This window comes from Drosophila arizonae, chromosome 5, assembly GCF_054131065.1.
Source record: "Drosophila arizonae isolate 15081-1271.41 chromosome 5, UAZ_ARI_1.0, whole genome shotgun sequence".
Classification (NCBI taxonomy): domain Eukaryota; kingdom Metazoa; phylum Arthropoda; class Insecta; order Diptera; family Drosophilidae; genus Drosophila; species Drosophila arizonae.
Window position 1 is genome coordinate 1,173,105 of NC_142925.1, and position 10,961 is coordinate 1,184,065.

General features: G+C 40.8%; 1 protein-coding gene across 1 annotated transcript; it reads left to right on the forward strand.

The window, feature by feature from the left end:
- Positions 1 to 1,053: 1,053 nt before the first annotated feature.
- On the forward strand, positions 1,054 to 9,050 carry hbn (aristaless related homeobox homeobrain). The gene is made up of 5 exons (XM_018013399.2): positions 1,054 to 1,552; positions 4,245 to 4,593; positions 5,074 to 5,203; positions 8,014 to 8,101; positions 8,193 to 9,050. The coding sequence occupies exons 1-5, from the start codon at positions 1,384 to 1,386 to the stop codon at positions 8,711 to 8,713; spliced, it is 1,257 nt and encodes a 418-aa protein (XP_017868888.1). The 5' UTR covers positions 1,054 to 1,383; the 3' UTR covers positions 8,714 to 9,050.
- Positions 9,051 to 10,961: the final 1,911 nt, after the last annotated feature.

Here is a 10,961-nt window from a genome sequence, read left to right on the forward strand (position 1 = left end):
AATATATTGCAATAATAATTATTACACTTTGTTTTATTATTAATATTATTATTTGCTGTATTACTGTTATTATTATTTTTTTTTTTTTTTGTGTATAATTTGTAAGACTTGATTATTTTTAAATTTTAAAAAAATTTCTTTAAGAAGAAAATATTTTTAAAATATCTCCTATTTTCTATATATTTTGTATATATTATTTCAAATAATTTTTAATATATATATTTGATTTTTTTTTTTTAAATCATGAGTTAAGTTCAAATTTCTTCTTCAAAACAGATATATTTTATAGTTCAGTCAGTGCTGTACCTCATTGCAGAATTTGCCTGCAGATCTGTTTATTCTGAATGAAACCCTTCCTCAATCGCTTCCCATTTAAGATGCTGGCTAAGCAAAGGGATTTCTTCATTGAGCATTTGGATTGTTCAATGAAACGATGCTCAATCCCCGGGCAGAGATCATAAATGATGCTGCGACAAGGTGCGCGATTTGTCGAACGCGCAAAAGGTTCATAAAAAAGCAGAAATCATAAATGGCCGATTTTCGCCCAGCTGCAGGTAGAAACTAAACTTGCTTGTGATTTGTTGACCGGTCGCGAATGTCGGAGTGAGTGAGAGCAAGGGAGAGGCAGATAGATAGAGCGAGTGTGCGTTCATGTACATGTGCGTGTGTGTGAGCGCGTGTGCGTGTCAAGTGACTAACAAGCAGAGCTTCATATTAATGAGTGAAATTTATGAAATAAATAAAATTTAATCAGCAAACATAGTTACACAGCTAAATGGCAAATAAACTGCCCAAACGAGAGAGTGAGGCAGCCAGAGCGGGATGGAGATAGCTCAAATGAGAGCGTGAGCGCGGGCTGAGCGAGAGAGAGCCGCCCCTTGCGAGTAAGTGCGTGCATGCGAAACTCACCCTGTGCGCAAGCGAGATAGCGCGACAACGCAGGATAACGGACACCGCCAAGGCGCAGCCCATTTCACTTGCTAACAACAACAACATGGGCAACAACAAGAACAACTAGAATAAACGCCTCTCTGGCGTATTTAATGGCTTGACTGAGCGTTCGCCGAGCTCAGTCGGTGGTTGTTGATCGCTGCCAGCGTACGTGTCTTTGTCCAGCTGAGCGAACCAACAACAACTACAGAAACGTACCCAAAACCCAATCGAAGTTTTTGGTTAATAACATTCTTGAGTGCGTGCGCGTTTTTCACTTTTACAATCAAAAATTGTGAACAAAAAAGAATAAAAAACAACAAGAAATTGTAAAAACGAGAATTCATTAATATTGAAATTCAACAAATAAAACCAAATCGAGTGCAATTCTGAGTTTAGTGCGCCGGGTCATGCACGTTGCCAGCTGCTGCTGCTAGAGCTGTACGTTATTTAATGCTTGAAAGCCTGTCTTTTGAGATGATGACAACAACAACATCGGCACAGCACTCGAACATCATGCCACCAGCCATGCGACCTGTACAGGAGAGCCCCGTTTCGCGACCACGCGCCGTCTACAGCATCGATCAGATATTGGGCAATCAGCATCAAACGAAGCGAAGTGGTGAGTGCTATAGATAATGATTGTTTGATTTATGAGTGGGCTAGATACAGATATATACAGATTAAATGACATTTAATAAGTATCCATATCAACATTGTTGAGCCAAGTGCTAGAGCACCTATAACTACATTGAGTTCAGTTGCCGTCGCTGATCTCAGCCGGTGCAACAAGTTATTTTCTAGATTAGTTACTTTACGAATATAAATCAAACAATATATCTTGCTGAGATATAAGCAATCATTTGCCAGATTATAGCTGAGACTTGGCCATAATATCTTTAAGCTAAGTTTTGCTTTAAATTTGGCTACAGCATTCAATTATCATTTCAATTAACTTATTTAAACAGTGCATATAAACATATATCTTTTCAAATCGTTTCATATTTCGCTAAGATTCGATAACGTGCAGTCTTTAGTAATTTTGCTGGCTCTGTTTGATTTGGGACCCTAATGAAGTAGAAAATAAAGTTTCCGTCATATACTACTATTTTCTATGGTTATATCTCACTTGTATAGCCTATTATTTTTTCGAATTTTATAATATAAGGCCAATTCCTCCCTCACTTAGACTTAATTTCTTAACAGTTTAATATGCTATATAAATCTGCGCTCTGACCTGAATATCATGTCGCTCAAATGCGACTCAAATATATATATTAATATCAATATTTAAAAATATGTGATACGTTTTTCTTAAATAATGTAAGACTCCTCAATAGTTTTGGTTTCATGCTTTTCACAAAATAGTATAGAAACCCCCCTTTGATGGAGTCTGCCCCAAGCTCGCATCGTTACCTGCTGTCGCTTCAATGTGTTGATGCTCCGGCTTAAACCACATCAAAGGACATCCAATCCATTCACATCATATGCAAATGAGAAAGAGGACATGACCATAGTTTGTTTTTTCTCGCTTCTTCCTCTTCCTCTTCTGCTGCTTCTACTCCCTCTTTGTGTTTGGGGTTGTTGGGGCTTAACTACATAAAGCTTGGCCATGTTTCACACGCAAAAAGAGACGAGGTTGTATGGACACCGTGTAGTGGGCGTGGCCGACGGCATGCTGCGTGAACGCGAACCATTAATGCGCAGCCAGGGCAAGCCGAAAAATGAAAAAGAATCGTCGAAGGCGAAGCAGAAATGAATCGCAATCAAAACATATCACGACATTGATATGCTGGCAGTTGGGCGACATAATGAGACGCTGGGCCATCATTAGAACCGTAATTAGATTGAGATCAGGATCGGGCAGCAGCAGCAGCAGCAGCAGCAGCTGGTGGAGTAGGAGTCGCAGTGCTGCACCCAGAGTATTTGTCAACAAGGTAACAATTTGTGACAACGTGCGCACCGCAGGACATATCCTGCCACGCTCAATCGCATATCCTGCAAGCTCCGGCGACTGCGGCGTAATTTGATGCCTTTTAGCAAATTACCTTTTTCGCCACAACAAGCGGCCGAAAATGTTGCGAGCTGCACGAAGCGCGGCTCGAATCTGGCGCCCTGCTGTGCCGGCAAGGACATTCGCATCCTTAATTTGAGGTTCATTAAAATTTGATTACATATGAGGCTAGAGAGAGAAAAAGAAACCAGCTCAGCCAGCCAGCTCTGGGCGTGTGAAAGGGCCTGGCAAGGATCAGACAAAAGGGTTGCAATTGTAGCCAAGCCCGAAAATCCTTTGCTGCTCAAGTTAAATTTTTCATAATTATTTATTATTGATTGCCAAATCAAATATATATGTATAGGTATATACCCCATATTTAATGTGTGCACACTTGAAAAAGCTTTAAACGTTGCCAGAAAGGGGTTGGGCTGAGCGGGGCTGGGCTTTCAATCAGCCAGGATATATCAGGATATTACTACTTCACTTACAATTCAATGCATTTTGCTTTTTCGCAGCTGCCGAAAAACGTAACTTTATTTGTATTTCCCTTTTCTTCGTTTTTGCTTTTCAATACACTAGCACAGCGAGGATATTCGACATTTCTTGGGCAACATGTAACACGGCAAGGCGCGAAATTTTCTGAGATTTAGCTGAAATTCAAGAATAAAGCCACATCTGGAGGTTTATCTGCATTGAACTGAGATTTGAGATATTATAGTCTAGAATAAAGAGAGAATCAAGGTAAAATCGCAGGCCTAAAATGAAAATTAGCTAGGACATAGCTAAGATATAGCTAGAACAAAGCTGAAGCTGTATTCCAGCTAAGGCTTTGGCAAGATAGATCTATCTTGACCCTCGATGCATATCCATATTAGCTTCTTCTGGATAATTTATAGAGAGCTGTCTCTTTAATGCAAATTACACTTAATTTATTTTCCACTTAAATTCGAACATTGTCTACATATTTTTGTATATTTTCTATAGGATAAATCTGTAGAAAAAATTTATATTTTGGCTTTAGTACCTTCTTTATATCCCTCTCTCTCGCTCACTCTCGCTCTTTCTCGCTCTCTTTCCGCTAGAGTATTTCAGCTTCGTCTTTAACCTTTTCGCCTTTACTCTTCTGTTGTTATTTCCGTTTTCCTTTTTTTTGCGTTTGCCCTTTCAGCTTTATTCGCAACTCAAACACAAATCGCCAAACTTTGAAACACTTGAAATCAATTGAATTTGGCAAACTTTTGATTTTTAGCTCTTGATTATGAAGAGCCTCAGCTTAAATGTATTTCCATTACAATTTCTCCCTCTCTCTCTCTCTCAGATACGCCCAATGAGGTGCTGATAACTCACGCGCATCACATACATCATCTACATAACAGCAGCAACGGCAACAACAACAACAACAGCAACAACAACAACGGCTTGTTGCAGCATCAACAACTTCAACAACTTCAGCAACAACATCACCATCACCAGCTACAACAGCAACATCAACAGCAACATCCGCAGCAGCAACAACAACAGCAACAACAACCTTTGCCAGGCAAGCGTGAGGACTCGCCCACGAATACGGAAAGCGGCTTGGATGTGGACAACGATGATGATTTATCCTCGAGTCTGAATAATGGCCACGATCTGGGCGATATGGAGAGGCCGCGGAAAGTTCGTAGGTAGGTGAATCGACTATCGATAAGACATCGATAAGAATGTAGTACTCAATGGGTGTGTTAGATCTGACGATACTTCTTAGGTTGCACTACTACTAGGAGAAAAGATAGAAGAGGTTTTAATGGAAGGAAGATATAGAAGAATAAAAGATAAGAAGAAGCTAAAAGCAAAATAAAAGTAATAGAAGAGAAGTCACAAAGCTTGTTTGGCACACTTCCATCTGCCTCTGGCATAAATGTTTGCACAACAAGCTGATATGCCCTGTCTAGGCAGGAGGTACCAGGGTATCAACAAGGATACTCAGGCTTGTTAACCCGCTTAGCAGATAAAATCGTATTAGCCCATTGTTGGGCCCATTAAAAAGCAACTAAAAGCAATTCATTGTTATCAGCCGCTGCATCAGCATCGTCATCGTCGTCATCATCATCGTCATCACAGTCTTACCCTCTGTTTCATGCTCTATTTGGATGTGTTTTTTTCAGATCTCGGACAACTTTTACAACATTTCAATTGCATCAATTGGAACGCGCGTTCGAGAAGACACAATATCCGGATGTGTTCACAAGGGAGGATCTGGCCATGAGGCTCGACCTAAGCGAAGCACGCGTTCAGGTATATATCCCCCTCTCTCGCTCCCTCTCTCTTTCTCCACATCTACCTCTCCCTTTCCTATATGTACGTGTATATGCTTATTTGATAGCTACTTAACCGAGCAATTGAGTATTTTAGCTGCTGATTATGTAATTATTTACGGCTTAGGGCTGGCAGGTCAGGCGCATAAAGCTAAAGCGGCTTAAACAGTATAAAATACACTTGGAGAAAAAACACATATTAAAAGTTGGTCGTAATGAAATTAAATTGAAATTCAATTAAATATCTAATGAAATGAATAAAAATCTAATGAATATCTAATGAATTTATTAGTAAGAAATCTATAGCTGACTTTGTTCAAGTTCACAAAATTAAGAGTTATATTTCAGTCTACTTTTCTTCAAATATAAACTCTATAAAATTTATTCTTCTGTTTGCGCCTCTAATACCATTTTAAATCAAAACTAATTTCAATTGAGGCTTCAGCATAAATGTTCTCAGGGTATCTTTATATATATATTTTAATTGGCCCACAAAAAAATATCGCGCGTGCAGGCAAAGAGTAGAACTGGAAACGAGAAAAAACTGCCCAACAATCAAAGGACTTAATTTGTAAATAGTCTTTTAAACACTTTAGTGCACGCTTTGTATGCAAACACACACACACACACGCACACATACACATTTAAATACATGGGGGGGTTGCTGCATTTAGGGGTGGCTCAGGGACACTAGATATTTGTGATTTTCCAAATGATTAAATTCGCCAGTACCAGAAAAGTCCGTGTTGTTGTTGGTGTTGGTATTTTTATTAACTTCGCTTTGACGAGGGGGTAAACAATTAAAGTGGCTTTGCTTCACACACGCACACATGCACAGTGAATGTAATCGAGATCCTTGCTGTGATCCTTGCTTCGCACTCGAGTTGACAGTTACATAGAAAGAGAGAGGCATACACATATATAAATAGATAGGGCTAGAGATAGCGATGAACAAAAATGTAAAACAACTTGACCTAAGCGCTTGGCACTCACTGAGGGATTATCGCTGCGTCCTGTGCCTCTGCCCTGTGTGCTTCGTCCTTCGTCCTTGTTTGTGTATGTTTCTCTGGCTGGCAGATTAAGCGTAATTGGTCATTGATTCGCATACGTTAGACGTGCACTTGAATGCCTCAAAAAAGTAACACATTTAGCAGCGCTTTTTTCAGCTGTTTGTTTCCCCCCCCCCCTCTCTCTCTCTCTCTCTCTCTCTCTGTGGGGCGTATCTATCAGATACTTTTGTATCCTTTACTCTTTCAGCCAAGGGGTTGATAAACGGTCAATTATTTAGGGATTTGCTGACAGTCTGGCCAATTTGAAATTGAAGCACTTTTTTATCTGTTTGTATTAAAGCGCATTTTCCATGACAAATCACAATTTTTCATACACTTCTGTTTTTTATTTTATATAATCGCTTCAAGCGAGTTGCTTAGCGAAGAGTTTAACAAAGAGATCAAGAGTTTGATATAAATAGGTCCACAATATGAGTTAATACAAGTTGATGGGATTGTTGTACTAATGGAATATAAGATAAGATAGTTTGTTAATTGTATAAGAAATGAATTATGTATGGTTATCAAATCTTATTAGGCTGAACACTTTCAAGGCTCATATACAGACACATTTATAATTTCTTGTATATAAATATAATATAATATTATACCATATACTATAGAGGGTTCCATGTCTTCGTATTCAATTTTCGGAAAAAATTGTAAATTTTCCATCTTTATGTCATATATAGAGAACCTTAGATAAGTTATGTGCATTGTCATTATTATATTTTGATCGCACATGTGCGATAAATGTGTTCAGGATATCCGTGAATTCAACTTAAAGGACTTCAGTCCAGTGCGGCTCGTCCGGCTCGGCAACTGCTTGGCTGGGCTTGAAAAGTGGTTTTAGTCGCATTATAATTGCGCTGCCAACAATTAAAATCACAAGGGTTGCGGACACACACACACACCGGTGGAGACTGCGTGGGTGGTGGGCGTGGCACCCACACACACGCACGCCCACCCACACACACAGACAGAGGACAATAATTGGCAGCAATTATTGCAAGGAAATCGTTGCTAATTTGCAACTCGCTTCGATGCACGCATTGTTATGCCAGCCAAGGATGTGCTCTCTCCCTCTCGCTCTCTCTCTCTTTCTGTATGTATGTGTGAGTGTGTGTGTATGTGCCATGTTAAGTACAGGGTGTCTATAATTGCACAACTCTTCGAGCAACTTTGCGCACAGTTGTCAAGTGATTTCAATTTACAAACAATTAATTTTCTTAATACAAGCCAAAGAGCAAGAGGAGCACAGACGATGCATGGACTAGCCTTATCGAAGCGGAAGTCCTGCTCTCACCCACAGACTAGGCTAGAGGCTCGAGACTCGAGTCGTTTGACGAGTCAGTAGCTCTGCCACTCTCGCCCGCTCTCTCTGGCTCTGCCCCTCTCTTTCTGTCTGTCAAATCACCGTTGCACACTTCCGATTGGCTGCCATTGTATTTTGACATAGCTGCAGACTCGGGCTCAACTTTTTGCTTGGCCAGGCCAAATTACAGAAGACGTTCGTTCCATTTAGCGTACAGTGAAAACTCAAATGGACGAACAGGCACAAGTACAGTGAAACTAGTCGCGCATAATCAAGGCCCATTATATGACGGTGTTTAAATTTGTGGAATTCTATTTATAATTCAATTTAAATTTCTTTTCGTCTGTTCGTTAACTGCAGACTTTACTGTATTGTGCTGCATACGCAATTGCTAACTGCAACTCTTGTCTGTTCTCTCTCTTGCAGGTCTGGTTCCAGAATCGACGCGCCAAATGGCGTAAACGTGAGAAGTTTATGAATCAGGACAAGGCTGGCTATCTGCTGCCCGACCAAGGTGAGTCTGCAACATAATTAAAATTTACGCCCACGCCTAAGCCTAACCCTCTTTCCCTCTCTCTCTTTGTCTCTTTCCTCTGTGTATGCAGGCCTGCCCGAGTTTCCTTTGGGCATACCGTTGCCGCCGCACGCCTTGCCCGGCCATCCGCTACCCGCCGAGTTCTGGCCTCCGCATTTCGCTCTGCACCAGCACTTCAATCCGGCGCTGCTGCCGCAGCAGCTGATGCCGCCCCACTACAAGCTGCCCAACTTCCACACACTGCTCTCCCAGTACATGGGGCTGAGCAATTTGAATGGCATCTTCGGTGCTGGCGCTGCAGCCGCTGCGGCTGCTGCCTCTGCCTCCGCCTCTGTCTCCGTTGGCTATCCGCAGAACTTGTCGCTGCATTCGTCGTCGTCGTCGGCGCAGGTGAGCCCGCCCTGCAGCAACAGCAGTCCCCGTGAGAGCCCCAACTCCCTGGCCACGCATCCGCTCTCGCACGGCGCTACGACTCTGATCTCCGGCGACCTGACGCTCACCTCGACGGCAGCGCAGTCGCCGCGCAGCGCCACAGGTGGCAGCAGCAATGCCTCCACACCCGTCTCGGTGGTCACCAAGAGCGAAGACTGAAGGGCGAGCTGGCACAGCAGCTGATATAGTGATATATATATATTGGATGGATCATATATATAAGTCTAAAAGTGATATATATATATATATCATTGATCGTGTATAGTCTAGCGCTTAATTATATTATATTGAATGTATATGGATCGTGTGTATATAGTCTTATGGCCAAAATGAACTTTCAGTTTGTCTTTGCGAAAATTTCACAAATATTGTTTAGTTATAAGAGACTTAGTATTAAAGATCTGCTGTCATAACATCTAGTAATACTGTAAATTAATATTACATTAAGATCAAAAGAAAACGAAAATAAATCAAACTAATGAACGAATTTGTTTAAACATATTTCAAAAGTATTCAGAGATTGGAAATTGGTAGACGGAGCGGGATGAATGTGAGATGTTATAGATGGGCATAGATTATTAGAGTAATTTCAATTCACTTGAATTTGGGCAATTTTCAGGGCAGTATTAGAAAGTACTTAAAGATCACTACAACCTGAGTATATATTAAAGTTTTTAGGCTTTTAGAATAGACTTAAAATGGGTTTAAAGATTTTTTAAACTTCCAATTAGTTTGTTAGTTATTGCTATCGATAAATGTTATCGATCTAGCGTATGGCAGTTCCATAATGTTAGCGTCAGCTATGATCTGCGTCAACTTAAGCACTGCCTATAGCAACATAATCTATGATTTCTGTCTTGTTTAAGGAACATAGATCTTATATTTCTTGGAATGAATAGTCATCCCTATTGTAGCTTTTGACAGCTACACTATATAGGCTATACTTATAGTTGCTGTAGATTTTATATGCAATGAATTAAGATCAATTTATTCAGTATGTCTTACTTCCATAAATCTCTGAACGTAAATTCCCAAACTTTTTATAGAAAACTGCAGTGAATACCTGCTATAGTGTTTCAACAACTAATTGAAGTATAACTTGTTTCATTTATTCTTGCGACTTTATTTCATTTTATTCACTGTTCGTTCCCAAATCCGAGGCGCAACAATTAACAATTGATCAAAGTAGGATTCAAGTAGTTGCTCTCCATAGTTATAATGATGCCCATTATATGGAATTGTTGTAGTAGCTCGCTCTCTGAACATAATGCCCATTATGCATTGAGCTGTCGACCTTTTCTGCTGCTGCTGCTGATGATGATGATCGAGTCAATGGAGCTGATCCTCGGGAATGGCCAAGGATTGTAACAACCCCGAGAGGTACGCGAAATGCTTCCCGTTGTTTCTTCGACTCAATCAAAAGAATCAATCTTGATATTATGTCAGAAGGAAACACATGGCAGGGGGAGCAGGAGTCGCTGCCAGCAGCAGCAGCAATCGCATTGTGAGCCACAGACAGCAGCGGAAACCAGCAGCCAACAAGGATGTGAGCTAAAGGATTTGCACAGCGTACTTCAAGTGCAGCTCCTCCCCGCTCGACCTACCCCCGACTCCGCTCACCGCGCGTCTCTCAGCTACCCCTAAGCTAGAGATTTCTCTGCGTGCTCTCGCCCCTTCGGTCACATGCAGCGCTAAATGCCGTATTGATATCTCGTAATTTGTGCCATAATTACTTTTTAATAATTTCTGTGGCGCCACAGGGCGTCGCATTGTGTGCGAATTTTAATAAAATTCGACAAGTTTTTCTCCTTTCAGGTCGAGTCTCAGCTTCAGCTTCCAGTTGAATTTGATTACACTTAACATTCTGTGGGGTCAAAATCAAATTCATTGCACAAATACTACAGCAGTTACCACCATCATCATCAGCATCATCATCATCATTGGGTTGAATGCGACTTAACGGATTTGTCACTGGCAACACGAGTCGCCTTTCATAAAGCAGCGTCGCATTCGTCAAAAGAAGCTTTCATATAAAACTCATATGCAAATTCCTCTTTTCTGTTTTTCCCCTTTTTTCCCTTTTTTCTGTGGGCGTGGCAGCCAAAAGACAGCCCCAGCCTCAGCCCTAGGGCCGCCCAAACTCTTTATATTTGCGTCTGTGCTCCGTTTGCCAGTTAAATGTATCTAGCAATCGAGCTGTTGTTGTTGTTGTGGGTGTACGAGATGTAGATGAATGGCTGGATGGATGCATATTTAATAAGCTGTACTAAGCAGTTAAATGAACGTCGTTAAATTAACGAGGAAAGTGAGAGACAGAGAGAGAAGCGAGACAGAGACTAGGCAAGATATATTATGTGAATATTAGTATATATTATATTAGACTAATGAAATGATATAGATATAGATT

What these genes read in the sequence shown, in the direction of transcription:
- hbn (XM_018013399.2), top strand. Translation starts at nt 1,384, where the DNA reads ATGCTTGAAAGCCTGTCTTTTGAGATGATGACAACAACAACATCGGCA. An exon ending in GCATCAAACGAAGCGAAGTG is followed by an intron (nt 1,553 to 4,244) that starts GTGAGTGCTATA and finishes TCTCTCTCTCAG; the next exon opens with ATACGCCCAATGAGGTGCTG. An exon ending in AGGCCGCGGAAAGTTCGTAG is followed by an intron (nt 4,594 to 5,073) that starts GTAGGTGAATCG and finishes TGTTTTTTTCAG; the next exon opens with ATCTCGGACAACTTTTACAA.